The sequence below is a fragment of the Aphelocoma coerulescens genome, unplaced genomic scaffold (assembly GCF_041296385.1).
Source record: "Aphelocoma coerulescens isolate FSJ_1873_10779 unplaced genomic scaffold, UR_Acoe_1.0 HiC_scaffold_46, whole genome shotgun sequence".
NCBI lineage: Eukaryota > Metazoa > Chordata > Aves > Passeriformes > Corvidae > Aphelocoma > Aphelocoma coerulescens.
Window position 1 is genome coordinate 1,477,674 of NW_027183804.1, and position 16,186 is coordinate 1,493,859.

General features: G+C 56.4%; 1 protein-coding gene across 1 annotated transcript in view; it reads right to left on the reverse strand.

Annotated features, from left to right (window-relative positions):
- Positions 1–16,186, reverse strand: part of LOC138101772 (zinc finger protein 135-like) — a 76,190-nt gene that overhangs the window by 2,535 nt on the left and 57,469 nt on the right. Inside the window, exon 3 of the mRNA XM_068999557.1 lies at positions 15,016–15,021. Coding sequence (XP_068855658.1) covers positions 15,016–15,021 — 6 coding nt within the window. The remainder of the gene's footprint in view (positions 1–15,015; positions 15,022–16,186) is intronic.

Sequence of the window (16,186 nt, forward strand, 5' to 3'; positions counted from 1 at the left end):
CTCCTGCTCACTTTGGGGGTTCCATTCCCCATTTCGCTCCATTTGGGGTCCCAGACCCGCCCCCCTTCTCACCGCTCACCCCGCGCCCGGTGGGGCTCCCAGCACCACCAGTGCCACCAGTGCGGCCCCAGCTGCCCCCACACGCCCCATGCCCAGCGCCGGGCGCTGCCGACAACCCCAAAGCAGCCGCGCTGTGCCCTGGGGGGTCCCCAGAGCGGCCCCGCCCCGCACGGCACTGGGAGCACCAGTCCGGACCAGTGCGGAGCGCGGGCGGGCGGCATCAGCCGTGCCCGGGCAGGGCCGGGCCCCGCGGGGCTCCCGCCCGCACTCGGCCCCCGCCGGGACAGCGCGGGGGGGCCCGGCCTGGCCGCCCCCACCTCCCCCTCCCCAAATTCCGCTCCGGGGGGCGCTGGGGGCGGGGGGGGCTCAGCTGGGGCCAGAGGTGCCGGAGCCACGTGTCCCCCGCTGCCAGCACCGCCCCCTCAGGATTAGGGGTGCCCCAAAACTCCCTCGGAGCTGGCGGATACCCCGCAGGCCCCTGAGGACTGGGGTCCCCCCGGCCTCATCATCCCCAACCTTCGCCTGCCTCATCCCAGGCCCCATCCCGCCCATCCCCCTCCCCCACACTTCATCCCACACCCCAATCCACATCCCACCCTTCCCGGGCCCCATCCCGCCCCATCCCGCCCCATCCCATTTCTCCCGGCAGCCGCTACCGGGACCCCCAAAACCCCGCGTGCCGGGGGCTCCCCAATATCCCCCAAGGGGCATTTGCGACTCCCATTCGGAGCCCTCCAAGATCCAAACATCCGCCTCCCCTCCCCCGCCCCACCAAACCCCCCTCCCCCAGGAACCAACAAAGATATTTGGGGCTCGGTGCTGGAATCCTCCAAGCTCCAAAAATCCCCTCTCCCAAAACAACCCCAGGCACCGCCCAAGATATTTGGGGCGAGCTGCCCCTCCCCGGTCACCTGCGGGATGGGGGGAGCGGTGTTCCCGAGGCCGAGAACTGCGGACACAGAGAGCGATGGATGCACATGGAGGCTCCTCTTTCTGTCCCCTCTAGCCCACCTCTTCCTCCCGCCCCTCCCCCTTTATCCCTCCTCTTCCTCCCACTCCTGCTCCTGCTCCTCCAGCCGTCTTCCGTCCAGCAGCTCCGCTGCCGCCCCCAAACCTCGGGCTGGAGCGTGGGGTCTGGGACACAGCCCCGTGCTGGGGGGCAGAGCCGCTGCTGGGGCCATCGCTGTGTCCAGGGCATCCTTTGTGGCCCTCGTGCAGCTCCAGGCTCCCGAGGGCTCCCCGAGGCTTTCTGTGGCTGTCCCTGCTCCCCAAATCTGTCGCGTTTAGTGCCCGAGCGCGGCAGCCCCGTGCCCTGTGGCAGCAGCCGGTGCCGGGACACAGCCCCGGGAGCTGCGCTAATGCCCGGCCGTGCCCAGGAGGGACTGAGGGGAGGGGACTTCATAAGGATCCCCCCTCTGCGCCCCTGGCTGCGCACGGAAAGGTTCTTTAGTGCATGGGAGCGATTTTCCGGGGTTTCTGGGTGACACGGGCCGGCGGAGACGCCCCTCGGTGCGGCTCTTTGATCGGATTTCCTTCTTTTCTCGCGGTTTTCTCTCGTTCCCAGCTCGCCCGTCCCGCCGAGCGGCTCTTTCAGGGGCCCGGGGCGGCACCGAGCCCTCGGGGCGGCTCCAAAGGGCCCCGCCCGCCGCCGCTGCCCGAGGCCTCCCCGCTGCTGCCGGGGATCGGACACCGCAGGCGGCCCCGGCCCCTTCCTCTTCTTCCTCTTCTTCCTCTTCTTCCTCTTCTTCCTCTTCTTCCTCTTCTTCCTCTTCTTCCTCTTCTTCCTCCTCGCTGCTGCCGGGGTTCAGCCCCCGCCGCCGCCCGGCTCCTTCTGCCGCTCCTGCCCGGCACGAAGCGGCGCTGCCGCCGACGGGGCCGGAGCGCGGCTGCCCCGCGACTGCCCCGCGCCTCAGGGCCGGGCCGGGGAGTGACCGCACGGCTGGGGAGGGACCCCCCGCTGGCCAGGGCAGGGACTGAGCCCATGGCAGGGACCCCCCCGCTGGCCAGGGCAGGGACTGACCCCATGGGAGGGACCCCGCGCCAGAGCAGGGAAGGATTCCTGTTCCCGAGGGGGAAGCAGCGGCACGAACTGAGCGCGACTCCCATCCCTTCTCCCTGCCCCGCTGGGCACAGCAGGGAGGAGCCGGGCATAAAGTGAACTCCGGCAAGGAGAAAGAGGTCGGGGGAAGGTTCTGTTCCAGGGTTTATTTTCCTCCTCACTCTCCTGTTCTGATCCGCTCCGTCCCAAATCCAGTTCATTCCCCACGTCGGGGCTCTTGTGGCCGCGATGGCGATCCCTCAGTGACCTCTCCCTGCCCTTAGCCCGAGCCACGAGGACTCGGATCTGTTCCAGTTCCGTGCAATTCACGGGCATTTGGGGCAGCTGGAGCGAAGCAGCTGGAAACCACAGCGGGCTCGAGAGGGACTCAAGCAGGGCAGGAGCCGGGGCTGCCCCGAGGGACCTCTCCCGACACGAACCTTGCCGGGCTCTTTCGACGGGAATTGCGGGGAATGTTTCCATTCATCGCTACAAAGCAGAGTCACGAGTGGAGCTGAGCTTTCAGCTTGAAATGAGGGAATCGAACGTGTGCGCGGGGACTGCTGGAACCTCCAGGTGCCACTTGACACTTTAGTTTCGGAAATATTCAGCCCCGCAGCAGCGATGTCTCTCCCAGCCCACCGGTTCCTGGGTCAGACCCAGCTCGGAGCTCGAAGAGACCCAAAGTCTCAACGGAATAAGCTCTGGCGTTATTTTCTTCTTTCATAATTATTTTATGCTATTTTATTTTATAATCTATATTACTCTTGGTTTTTTTTGTTTTGGGTTTTGTTTTTTTTTTTGCTTTTATTCTTAGTTTCTTTCTTTCTTTTTTTTTAAAATTTTTTTTTCTACCACAACTTCGGTTTTTTTCTCTATTTTACCCACTCAGCCTTTGTTCCCCTCCCGGAGGTTTGTGGTGAGATGCTGCCCTACCGTTTCTCCCCCGGAAACCAACGAAATCAATCGAAATAATTATGGATTTTTGAACTCTTCCCGCCGCTGTTTCCAGAAGGTCCCGAGCGGATCCTGCCGGGAGGAGCCGGGGGCGGGGAGGGGCCTCAGGGCTTAATTGGGGAGAACAGTTTAATTGGGGCGAGAAACACTTCAATTCTGGGGAGAAAATGTGAATGGAGGGGAGAGGAAATGAACTGCGGGGAGGAGCCCCCCAGCCCCCGGCTGTGCCCCGAAGGTGCTGCCCGCGGCTCCCCTGCTCCCACCCCCGGGCTGGGGGCGCGGAGCTGCCGCTGCTCCCGGGAACGTCACGGGATAAAAACTCCATTCAAGCTTTTCCAGCCGCGGCAGCGACGCTCAGCGTTCCTTGGACCTTCCACGGTCCGTGGACATCCCGTGTCCCTCGGCTGTTCCGCGTCCCCCGGGTGTTCCATGTTCGCCCAGTTTGCTGCCCCGCACGCCTCCCAGTCACTCCCAGCTGCTGCCAGCTGCACTCAGCACGCTCCCAGTTTCTCCCAGTCCTCAGAGTGGTCCCTGTTGCTCGCAGTGTGACCTCTGTTACCCAGTTCTGGTCCCAGTGGGTTCCGGTCCTGGTTCTGGTCCTGGTGTATCCTGGTGTCCCAGTCCATCCCAGCCTGTCCCAGTCCATCCCAGCCTGTCCCAGTCCGTCCCGGTCCCTTCCCGGCAGCCGCCGCCGTTTCCCGGATCCTGCCCCTCCCGCCCCCGGAGCTACCGCCGGATGCCCCCTAAGATGCTGACGGGGGCCGGGGGCTTCGTGTTGGGCTTCGTCCTCCTGGGCTGGGGCTCGGCCTCCGCCTGCGGGAGGAGGTGAGGGGGGATCTCCGGGGGTCGTGTCCCGCCAGGAGCCCTTGAGCCCCTCCCAGAATTGCTCCTATGCTAGGGGTTGCCCCCTTTTCACTCTCCTAGAGCTCCTGACCCAGTTCGTGCCCCTGCGGGAGGGGGCTTTAGGGAGCCCCCCCTTTCCTTTACCCTGAGACCCCCTTGAATCCCCATTCCTGGGCACTGGGACCCCCCTGCACCCCTCATCCTGCACCAACACCCCCTGCACCCCCTGCCCCGGGTATCCTCCTCTCCCAGCTCCTGCATCCCCTATTTCCCTGACCCCGGGGACCCCTGGACCCCATTCCCGGCCATCCCGGAGCACCTCAGCCCCAGGCCTCCCTTTCCTGGGAAACCCGAGCTGAGCACGGGGCTCTGCAGCCGCTCCGGGATTTATGATCACCCAAAGGAAAGGGAGAGGAGAAGAGAGAGAGAGAAGGAGATTGGGAGTTAGAGATCGGGGGTCACAGCGCCCAGTCCTGCTCCGCCGGGGGCAGTCCCCGCTCGCCGGGCGGATCCCGGTGGCGCAGCTTGGGAGCCGCGGAAGTGCCCGAGGGAGCGCGGGGGCGGGGGAAGAGGGGGTGTGAGGGATTATCGGTGCGGGATAAGGGGGCTCGGGGGGGTCTCAGCGCCGGGGATGGAGGTGCCGGGCGGTCCCCGTGCACGGGAGTGGGGGTTCAGACCTGGATATGGGGGTGCAAGGAGGTCCCGGTGCGGGGAATGGGGGGGGGGTCAGGTGGTCCCTCTGCCGGGAACGGGCAGATAATTCATCATTATTTCAATTGATTTCGTTGGTTTCCGGGGAGAGCCGCTGGGACAGCACCTCACCACAAACCTCCGGCAGGGGAACAAAGGCTGCGGTAGGTGAAAATAGTGAAAAAGCCGATGAAATGGAAGAAAAAATAAAAAGGCAAAAAGAAAAAAAAGACAAACTAAAAGTAAAATAGATTATAAAATAAAATAGCATAAAATAACTGAAAAAAAAAAAAAAGAAAACAACAGCAGAGCTTGTTCTGTTGGGACTTTGTGTCTCTTCTTCAAGATCCGCGCGCCGAGGCGGCGGCGTGCTGGGGGAAGGGGCAGAGACCGGAGAGGGGGAAAGTTGAGTGAAGTGTAAATGACTTTCTGGGCTTAATGAATATGGAACAGTTTAAGAGAGTCCTTAAGTCCACAGTGAAATGAATGGAGGGCGCCTCTGGCAATATTGCCAAGCGCCCCAGCGCTGTGATTTGCCTTTGTTCTACTAATGAATGTTCAATATTATATTGCTAAAAAATTTAGCTTTTGTATTCATTTTCTTCAGAGAGAGAATAAAGAGAGAGAGTAAAGAGAGAGTACAGAGAGAGAAAAGAGAGAATAGAGAGAAAGAGAGAGAGAAAAGGGAGAGTAAAGACATAATAAAGAGAGAAAGTAAAGAGAGAGAAAGACAGAGAGAGTAAAGAAAGAGGGAATAAAGAGAGAGGGGAAAAGAGAGTGACGATAAGGAGAAAGAGAATAGAGTGAGAGTAAAGACAGAGAGAGTAAAGACAGAGAGAATAAAGACAAACATTGCTGCTAAAGAACGTCCGTGCAGCCCCAAACGCCTTCGCACACCGGCCCCAGTGTCCGTGCTCGGGGCTTCATTTACCAAGATGTGAATATCGATCTCATATCGATATCCAGCTGAGACAGACAAAAGCTCTCTAACAGGTGAGAGTTAGAAAGTGAATGTTTTATTGGCGCCGGACAGCGGCGTGGAACAGCTTCCTAATGCGCAGTGCCCAGGTATGAACGGTTACAGAGTTCATTTAGCCACAAAAGTGATGAATATCCAAACTACAAATACATATTTCTAACAGTGACCCCTCCCATTCTCCGCTTCGTATGGAAATGAGCTTTAATGGCATTAAGCATGCGCAGTGCGTGCTCTGAATTGAGTCGCTGCTCTCGAATTGGGTCGGTGGTCCCAGACAGATGAAGTAAGCTCATCTCCCTCACTTGGACCTTTTTTGCCTTTCTGAACTTTAACAATCTTAATTACTTTAGTGACCTCCAAATTTCCTCTTGCCTGACTTTTGAATAGGTTCCCATAGAGGGAGGAAATTGGGAATTGTCCTTGTTCCCTACACCAACTGATCAATATTTCTGTTCCTCGTTCTAAGCACAGCTAAACAAACATACAAATGACAGATCATCAATTATTCCGTAATCAATTACTGACATCTTAAAAACCATTTCAAATCTAGCTAACTATTTTAATTAACTCTAGTCCAGCTCAAATTCTTTCTTATTCTAACCAATTTCAACACAGCTAGCCTATAACTAAAATGTTTATGTTTCTTTTAAATCTATGTTTCAGGGTGTCACCATGGCCACGGGGCTGCTCCAGGGCAGAAATCCCCTGCGGAGATACCGGGACCGGCTGTGGGACATGGGACACCAAACACACCGGCTTTAGTCTCTTTGGGATGGAGAAGTGAGTTTTTCAGTCTATTTGGGATAGAAAACTACTTCTGATTGCATCCGCCTGTTATACATGGGGTTTAAAAAGCATAATAAATACTAAAAAGGAATAATGATAAATAGCTGTGGTTCAAAAGGCATAAAGGAATTAGGAGGAACATATCTACTGACAGAAGATTTAATAAAAAGTATACTATAAAATGATCTTCTGCAGTGTTGTCAGTTGGTGTTCTTGGTTTTTATTTTAATTTTGTATTACTTGTTTCCTCTGATCTGCTTTGATTTACAACCATTGAAGCTAAAATGAGCAACATCAGGACCAAATCAACAGTTGGGTGCAAAGCCTCAGAATGAATGTGGAACTAATGGAGGATTCACGTGCTTTAGACACGTGTGTGCACAGGTGCAGAAAAGCATCGCTCCTTTTGGAGGCTGCATTACAGCACACGGGTGGTAAAATCAGATTGACTCCTGTTTTCACAGGCTTCCCGGGCATCACTTACCAAGGATCTCCTCAAGCCCAGTGAGCGAGCGAGGACAGATGAAGCGGCGAGCTTGGCCTGCCTGGCCGCTGTTAGCCAGCCGCGCTGCGAGCAGAAAGGCCGGGGCGGCGGCGGCGGCTTCTCCTTCTCAGCGCCCGCATGAAGAGAGGCGCTGAACGGCGGCTGCGACCGCCCGCGCAGGGGCAGCGGGGCCACGGGGCCGGCAGGGCAAACACGGCAAACGATTGCCCGGGGCAGCACCGAGACCAAATCAACTTCTCCGTGCTGCGAAACCCTGCAGAAATCCTGCAACTGCTGGCATTCGTTGGCAATGGTACTTAGGAACAGCAGTTAACCCTGTACCAGCTATTACATTGTACAGGAGGTTATGATCCAGATTATACAGGTATCTTATAACTCAAGCTATATTAGCATCTTGTAACTTTGACCCCAGTTGTAATGTTAACTAGTTAATATCTGCATAGAAAGGTTATTCTTAACATGTTTACACATCATTTACGAGCAGCAGTTTTTTTCCTCCTAGTTGTAGAAAGAGGAGGAAGTGAGGACTTGTAGAGAAAGACAACTTGGCAGCACCAAGGTCAGTGGAAAGAAAGAGGGGCAGGAGATGCTCCCAGGGTGGGAGTCGGGATTTTCTCTGCAAGCCGTGGTGAGGACTGGGATAAAACAAACTGTCTCCCTGGGATCCATGAAGTCCACGGGGGGATGCAGAGATCCACTTCCAGCCCGTGGGAAAAGCTGCTCACACCGGAGCGGGTGGATGCTACAAAAGCTGTAATCCAGGGGGAGACCTGAACAGGGAGAGAGGGCTCCTGCTTCCAGAGAGAGAGAAAGAGGGCCCTTGCTTCCAAACTGAAGCAGCTGATCCTTAAAAGACTCCACCCCATGGACTAATGACCCACCCCTGCAGTTTTGGGAAGGCTGTTTTGCCCGTGGGAGGGACTCAGGTTACAGCAGGCTGGGTGGGACTGATACTCGTGAAATTAGAAAGACGCTGGAGAAGTGCACAGAGAACTGTCTCCCGTGGGAAGGAGCCCATGGCACAGCAGAAGAAAGAGACTCCCCTCCCTGAGGGACCTGAAGAAAGATCTCGAGTGATGAACTGGCTTAAACACTCCCAGGCCCTGTTTCCCTGCAATTTTGGAGGGAAAGAGGGAGGGGATGGAGGGGAAAAAAGGTGTTTGAAAGGCTTATTTTCTTCCTCATTATCCTACTCTCTTAATAATAAATTTACTTTATACCTTTAAGTTTGAGCCTGTTTTGAACTTAGAATGTTTTTCTCCCAATCCTTATCTCAACTCATGAGCCCTTCGTGACAATTTTTGTGTGTAGCTGGTATTTGAAACAGTGTCAAACCACGACAGTGGCCCTTGTGTTCCATGTGGCCCAGGTCTGTCACAAGTGACCCTTGGTTCCATGAGATTCCATTGCCCCACACTGGTCCCCAGGTTGCCCTGAGGCTGCGCTGTGTCCCAATGGACACTGGATTCCACAGGAGCTGGCAATGGCCCAGTGGCACCTGCGTCCTCTGAGGCCCCGCCTTGTCAAAGCAGAGCCTTGGATCCATGAGATTCCATGTTGTCACAATGGCCTGCTGAGTTCCATGGGGCTGTGCTGTGTCACAGTGGACACTGAGATCCACGTGCCCTGGCAATGTCCAAGTGGCACCTGGCTTCCACGAGGCCCCGCTGTGTTTGAAGGTGACACTTTGTTCCCCAAGATTGCATTGTGTCACAGTGGTGTCCTGGGTGCCACGAGGACCCGCTGTAAAACAGTGCACACTTGGTTCCATGAGTTTCCATTCCATCAAAATGCTCTCTTGGATTCCATGAGGCCCTGCTGTGTCCCTCAGGAGCCTTTGTTCCATATTTTCCCCCTGTGCCACAATGGTCTCCAGTGCTCTCTGAGGCCACACCATGGGACAGTGGACATTTGCTTCCATGAGATTCCACGGTGTCACAATGGTCTCCTGGGTGCCATGAGGCCCCTCTTTGTAACAGCTGAGACTTGGTTCCCCAAGATTCCCTGGCGTCACTGTGCTCTCCTGGGATCCATCAGGCTGTGCTGTGTCACAGTGGACACTTGCTTCCTCCAAGGCTGCAGATGTCCAGTGGCACCGGCTTTCCTTCCATGAGGCCGCGCTTTGTCCCAATGGGGCCTTGGTTCCATGAGAATCCATTGTGACCCTGTGCTCCCCTAGGTCCCACGAGGCCTTGCTCTGCCACAATGGCACCTTGTTTCTACTCGGGCTGGCAATGTTTTTGTGGCCCTTGTGTTCCATGGGGCCCCTCTCTGTCACAAGTGACCCTTGGTTCCATGAGATTCCATTGCCCCACACTGGTCCCCAGGTTGCCCTGAGGCTGCGCTGTGTCCCAATGGACACTGGATTCCACAGGAGCTGGCAATGGCCCAGTGTCACCATTGTCCCATGAGGCCCCACTTGGTCAAAGTGGAGCCGTGTTTCCATGAGATTCCATGTTGGCACAGTGGCCTGCTGAGTTCCATGAGGCTGCGCTGTGTCCCAATGGACAATCTCGCTGTCCCCGGCTCTGCCCTGCCACTGCCAGCCCTGCCCTGACCTCTGCCCAGCCTCACCCTCTGTGCCTTGGGCACACACACATGCCCTGAGCTCATCCTCCCTCTGGGTGCTTCTCCTGCCCCAGCGCTGCCCTGGGAGGGTTCATTCCTCACAGGAGCTGCTGTGTTTGTACTGGTGCATTTTATAGCTCTGCTTCTGCCTCTCTGACACTTGTGTCTCCACAGAGCTCTGCAGGGAGAAGATTCTTGGAATCGTGGAATGACAGAGGTGGGAAGAGCCCCCTGAGCCCCCTTGGCCGGGCTGTGGCTGGGCTGGAGTTGCCTTTGCCCAGAGCAGCCCCTGGGCTGCTGTGCTTGGCACTCGTGGCTGCAGCGGGGTTGGTCCCAGCCCAAGGCTTTGGCTGTCCCTGAGCAGGGCTGGCCCCGCATGAGGCGTCCCTGCAGCCCCCCAAAACCATGGGCTGGGGGTGAGCAAGTGTTCCCGAGGGCACAGGGAGGGGACAGCTGGGCTGGACTGACCCAAGGGATCTCCCATTCCATGGGACGTCATGGTCAGCATTGAACTGGGGAAAGGAAAAGGGTGAGAGGGTGTCTGGATTTTCTGTATTGATCCATTTGTCTTCCAAAGCAGCCACTCCATGCTCTGAATTCTTGCCTCCCTGTGGTTGCTTTGCTTCTGCATTTGGCCTTTGCTCTTTACTTCCCTGCCCCAGCCATTAACCTCTCCTTATGGTGACCCACAGTTTTCTCAGCTTCTTTTCTCCTGGTGCCTGGCTGGGGAGGGACAGTGCCAGAGACACTTGGTTGTCACTTGATGGACTGAGAGGTTTCACCAGGGTCACCTTGCCCAAGCCTTCTCTTATGGGCACACCCAGAAGTGTCAGGGCTCTGTCGGGTGCCCAGCCCTGAGCCGGGCTCATGCCCTGCTCACAGCCCCAGGGCTGCTCAGGGACACGAGTCCTTCCCTGGCACGCTCACAGACAGCTCATTGCAGCAGGAGCAGGGGCTCCCTGGGCTCTGCTGCCGCTGCCAGAGCCTGGCAGGGAGCTCAGCCCTGCGGGTGTCACCCTGCCCTGCCCCTGCCCGAGGTGCCCCACGGCCGCAGGGATGGGCACGGGGAGCTCTGTGCACAGGAGCTCATCCCAGCCCTGCATCCAGGGGGTTCCCAGGGGACGGCACTCTCTGGGAACTCCAGGAACAGCTGAAGGTGTTTGTGCTCGCTGCGTTTATGTCCCCCCCCCACACACAGGGTGTTCAGGGCTGTGTCTTGTCCGTGCACTGCAAACACGGAGCCCTGACCCGGTCCCTGGATGTCCCTCCATGGAGGGAAGAACAACCTCTGTGAGCTGGGCAGAGAGGCCCCTGCTGGCAGCGGCGCTGGCTTTGCCAGGGCACTGCTGGGTGCCCCCACCCTGAGCACTGCCACCCTTTGCTGCTCAGGGCTGGTTTCCTCTCCAGGGCGCTGCGTTGGGCACATCCTGGAGACAAAACTGGGAAGGAGATCGAAGCTTTCTGGCCCTGCACTGGGGAGATGCCCTCGCATGATGGAAATGCTGCTGCAGAGCCCAGCTCTGTCCCAGCAGTGCCCACGGCCTGTCCCTGCCTGCAGCCCCCGGGCAGTCACACAGCAGGACTGGGACCCAGCTGACAGAGCACTGAGGCCTGAAACCAATGCAGGGGCTCTGCAGGGGAGTGTGGAAGGGAAGGAAGAGGAGTTACGGAGGAGAAGCCCTGGGGCTCCCTGGCAGTGCTCTCCTGCTGGGACTCTTTTCTCCCCCAGCTCTGCCCAGAGGCACCGACCCTGCAGCTCCAGAGAAGTCAGGGAGGAAAGATGTCAGGGAAACAAGACAACACAGGGCTCTTTCTTTTGTTCCAGCACACACATACTGTAGTGCAGCTCCCCGTTTATACAGTCTCTGGGTCACACGGGAAAGGCAAATACCAAATTAAAACTGGAACAGACAAAGATTTTTGTGAGAACAAATTCACAGCAGCGTAACACCTGTGTCAGCAGCAACAAACACTGGACACAGAGTGGGCATTAATGAGTCACATCAGAGCAGCTCTGCAGGAGAATGAGAGTTTATTGCTGCTGAAAACCAGCCGTGATCCTTTTCCTCAGGGCATCCCTGAGCTCCTGGTTCCTCAGGCTGTAGATGAGGGGGTTCAGGGCTGGAGGCACCACCAAGTACAGAACTGACAGTGCCACATCCAGGGATGGGGACGAGATGGAGGGGAGCTTCAGGTGGGAAGACATGGCAGTGCTGAGGAACAGAGAGAGCACGGCCAGGTGAGGGAGGCACGTGGAAAAGGCTTTGTGCCGGGCCTGCTCAGAGGGGATCTTCAGCACGGCCCTGAAGATCTGCACATAGGAGAAAACAATGAACACAAAACAGCCAAAGAGCAAACAGGCACTGACAGCGATGAGCCCAAGTTCCCTGAGGTAGGATTTGGAGCAGGAGAGCTTGAGGATGTGTGGGATTTCCCAGAAGAACTGGCCGAGGGCATTGCCCTGGCACAGGGGCAGGGAAAATATATTGGCCGTGTGCATGAGAGCGTAGAGAAAGGCACTGGCCCAGGCAGCTGCTGCCATGTGGGCACAAGCTCTGCTGCCCAGGAGGGTCCCGTAGTGCAGGGCTTTGCAGATGGACACGTAGTGGTCGTAGCACATGATGGTGAGGAGGAAATACTCTGCTGAGAGGAAGAAGAGAAGCAGAAAGAGCTGAGCAGCACATGCTGAGTAGGAGATGTGGCTGGTGCCCCAGAGGGAATTGTGCATGGCCTTGGGGACAGTGGTGCAGATGAAGCCCAGGTCGGTGAGGGCCAGGCTGAGCAGGAAGAAGAACATGGGGCTGTGCAGGTGCTGGCCGCAGGCTCCGGCGCTGATGATGAGGCCGTTGCCCAGGAGGGCAGCCAGGGAGATGCCCAGGAAGAGGCAGAAGTGCAGGAGCTGCAGCTGCCGCGTGTCTGCCAATGCCAGCAGGAGGAAGTGGCTGATGGAGCTGCTGTTGGACATTCCTTCACTCTGGGCATTGTGGACTGTTGGAAGAAGGCATTGACAAGCTGGGACAGATTCCCCTGAGTCGATCCTGTTCTATTTTCTTAGGAATTCCCGCAAAACCACTTCTCCTCCTGTGAGGGAACTTGGCTAAGCTTTTTGATTTCTGAGCTGAGGTTTGTGCTGCTGCCTCATCCTCAGCATTGCTCTCAGCCTGAACACTGGGGGCCCTGAGGGAAAACAGGGCTCCCTGTGCCCCAGTGCAGTCGGACCTGCTGGTCCCCACACAGGTGCCCTTTGCTCATTTCACCTCCCTCTATTTCCCGGTGATTGTACTTAAAATGAAAAATAAAGTGACTTTTTGAAAGCTCCAATTTCAAAACCATTGCTCTAAACCCTTCTCCCTTTCCCTGTGCAGCTGGGGTTGCTCTGGCTCTCTGCTGCCTGCAGTTGTGCCTCCTGGCAGCTGTTCCTCTGTGTCCAAGGCTTATCCCTGCCAGTGCTGCCAGAGCCCAGCCCAGCCCTGGGGGCTCAGCCCTGCCCTGCAGAGCCCTCCCAGCACAGGGCACTGCCCAGGGGCATCTCCCTGGCAGCAGGGCCTGAAGCGCAGCTCAGACAGAGGGAGATGCTGCAAGCCAAGGTGCTGCTGGTGGTGTCTGCAGGCAGAGGAGTGTGAGGAGGCACTTCCTGAGGGAGATCTGAGGCAGAGCTGCTGATCCCCAGGGTGGCAGTGCAGGAGTCTCAGTGACACAGACAAACCTGAGAGCCCCTTTCCCTTCCCTTGAGGAGAAAGCTGAGAGCAGCCCTGGCCATGCAGCACCACCTCCCCAGCAGGAGGAGTCTGCCCTGAGGGGGGTCGCTCCTTCCACCTCCAACTCCTCCCCACAGCCCATGGGGAGCTCCCAGGCAGGCTGAGAGCTGCCCCTGGCAGGTGGCAGATGCCCTGGCCTGGCAAAGAGCCCTCAGGGCTGCAGGAGCTGCTCTGCAGGACAGCCCTGGGCACCCCTGGCTGCTGCCCACCTTCAGAGCCTGCAGCCGGCCCTGGCAGCAGGAGCCGTCCTGCCCTGTCCCTCTGACGGTGCCCAGGGCAGCCCCGCTCTGCAGCACATCCTCCCCCAAGGCAGGAACGGCAGCAGAGCCATCCTCACAGCCATGGCAGCCGTGTCATGGGCCAGAACGATCTCTGGGAGCAGAATTCTCTGAGTCTTTCCACTTAATTCTCTGTGCCTGTCCTTTCCCTGGGTGTCTGTTGCAGATGGAAGCTGCTGGTGCTATTCTCAGCTTGAAGCCCTCTTTTGATGCAAGCAGATGTTGCCAGCTGTGTTCAGCAGCTGTTGCTCAATGTTTCTGCAAAGCTTTTGTGTTCCTCATGGAACCAAGGAGCCTTGGTGACACTGCAGGGGCTGATGGCATCAAGGAGACAATTGTGACAGTACAGAACCTCCTAGAAACAAGGCTCCATTGTGACACCGTGGGGAATCATGGACTCAAGGAGCCCATTGTGACACGGCCAGGCCGCATGGAACCAATGGTCCATTGTTACACTGCGGATTCAAGAAGACCATGGTGACACCATGCAACATCATGGAACCATACGTCCATTGTGACACAGCGGGGCCTCATGGAAACAAGGGCACCATTGTGGCAAAGCAGGGCCTAATGGAAGCATGGAGAGCATTGGGACATTGTGGGGAATCATGGAAGCATGGAGAGCATTGTGACACTAAGGAAACTCCTGGAACCAAGATGACCACTGGCACATCATGGAACCTCATGGAAGCAAGGCTCCATGATGACTTTGGAGGGCCTCATGGAGCACAGGATCCATTGTGACACAGCAGGACCTGGTGCAACCAAGGAGCCTTTGTGATACTCCAGATCTGCATGGAAGCCAGGGTGCACTGAGACACAGCGGGGCCTTGTTGGAACCAAAGACACCTCTGCAAAAAGCAGGCGAGCTCATAGAAGCAAGGAGTCCATTGTTACAACATAAAACCTATGGAACCAAGGGACCATTGTGACACTGCGGGGCCTCATGGAACCAATTGTCCATGATGACAATGCGAATTAAAGGAGACCATGGTGACACTGCGGAACCTCATGGAACCAAGGAGCCAGTGTGACACAGTGGGGCCTCATGGAATCAAGGAGCCATTGTGACCCAGGTGTTGCATGTGAAGGCAAGGAGCCATTGTGCCACTTTGGGCTTCTTCCCTTGAGCTCTGCAGCTGGCTGTCTATTGGGGTTTTTAGTTATGCCTAGTTTTTTTCCTGTTAAAGGAATTTTTTCCCATTTGCATGTTGCTAGGGGACAAATGGCCATACTTAAGAGAAGACAAAAGGCTTTTGTTTTCTCCTGGGTGTGAGTTCAGTTCGCTCTCAGTGCCTGGAGAGAGAAGCTCCAGAGAAAGGAGCTGCTGGTTCCTGTTTTCGGCCGTCTTTTTTCTGCTGGAAACAACGCTGGGATCCCAAAGCTGCTTTCCCTGCCCTGCTGGAGGCTGGGCTGTGGCCGTCCTGCCCTGCTGCTGCTTTGAGCCTTCGCTGCATTGTAGCCGTGCTCACCCTGCCTGCCTGGACCTCCGGGGGGTTCCCCTTTTGGATACATCTCGTCTGCCACCCAGGATTTGTGTTTGTGCCTGCCACTCCAGCCTGCCGTTCCAGCCTGCTGTTCCCGAGAGTCCGGGATCGGCTGCCCAGGGGTTTGTGAAGCTCCTTTGTTCCATCCCTTCCCCGGGATCCCAGGGCACCGGTGCCGCGTGCTCCCCGAGCTCGCTCCGGAGCGCCCCGTGCAGCCGCGGGGGAACCATCGCACCTGCCCTGCTCACCGGGAGCCGCCAGCGCCCCTGCCGGCTGCGAGCGGAACTGCACCCGAGGGGAAAGGGCCTGACAGCCGAGAAGGCTGGGACTGGGTTTGTGTTTGCTGTTACTGCCAGAGTTGTTGTTGTTTGTTTGACTGGTTATATATCTATCTATCTATCTATCTATCTATCTATCTATCTAATAAAGTACTGTTATTCCTATTTCCCACATCTTTGCCTAAAGGCCCTTGATTTCAAAATTATAATAACTCAGAGGGAAAGGGGTTATATCTGCCACTTCAAGGGAGGCTTCTGCCTTCCTTAGCAGACCCCTGTCTTTCAAAACCAAGACACTGTCCCAGCCCAGTGCACCATGTGCCACCTGCTCTCCTCAGGGCTCTGCCTGCACACAGGCCCAGGAGAAGTTTTCCTGTTTGGAAGAAAAGAATGGAAAAGCCTGAGCAGGTTTCCTAAACAACAAACCCCACTCAGGAGCTGTTGGGGAAGATGAAACAGGAAAGCCTTATAAATATGATTGCCTGACAAAAGATTTTGGGAATATGAAAACTATAAGCGACATTGAAATGAAGGCCACCTTTGAGATACCAAGCCGTAGTTACTGAACAACTGGAAAACAATGGTATGCCGACTGAAGGTAATCCCCTCTTGATTGAACAATACCCTCTGCTTGCAGACAGGTCCAAGGGTCAGAGCAGACGCTACTAGCTCAGCAGAAGGGTTCCAAAGAGTCGTTTTTAGGAGTTAAAATGTAACACTCTATGGTAGTATAATAACTCTTATAGGCTGTATGTAAATGCTATAGGATTTGTATCTTGTACTAGATTGGCTAGTGAGAATTAGAATATTCAGTACAGAAGATGATTTATTGTATTGTAATGTGGACTTCGGTCTCTCTCTCTCTCCCTTACTTAATTCTCCTTCGCTCATTCTTACTCTGCTCTTACCTACTTGCTTTTACTTTTACATTCTTGCTCTCTTGGGCCTGCTCCGAGCTG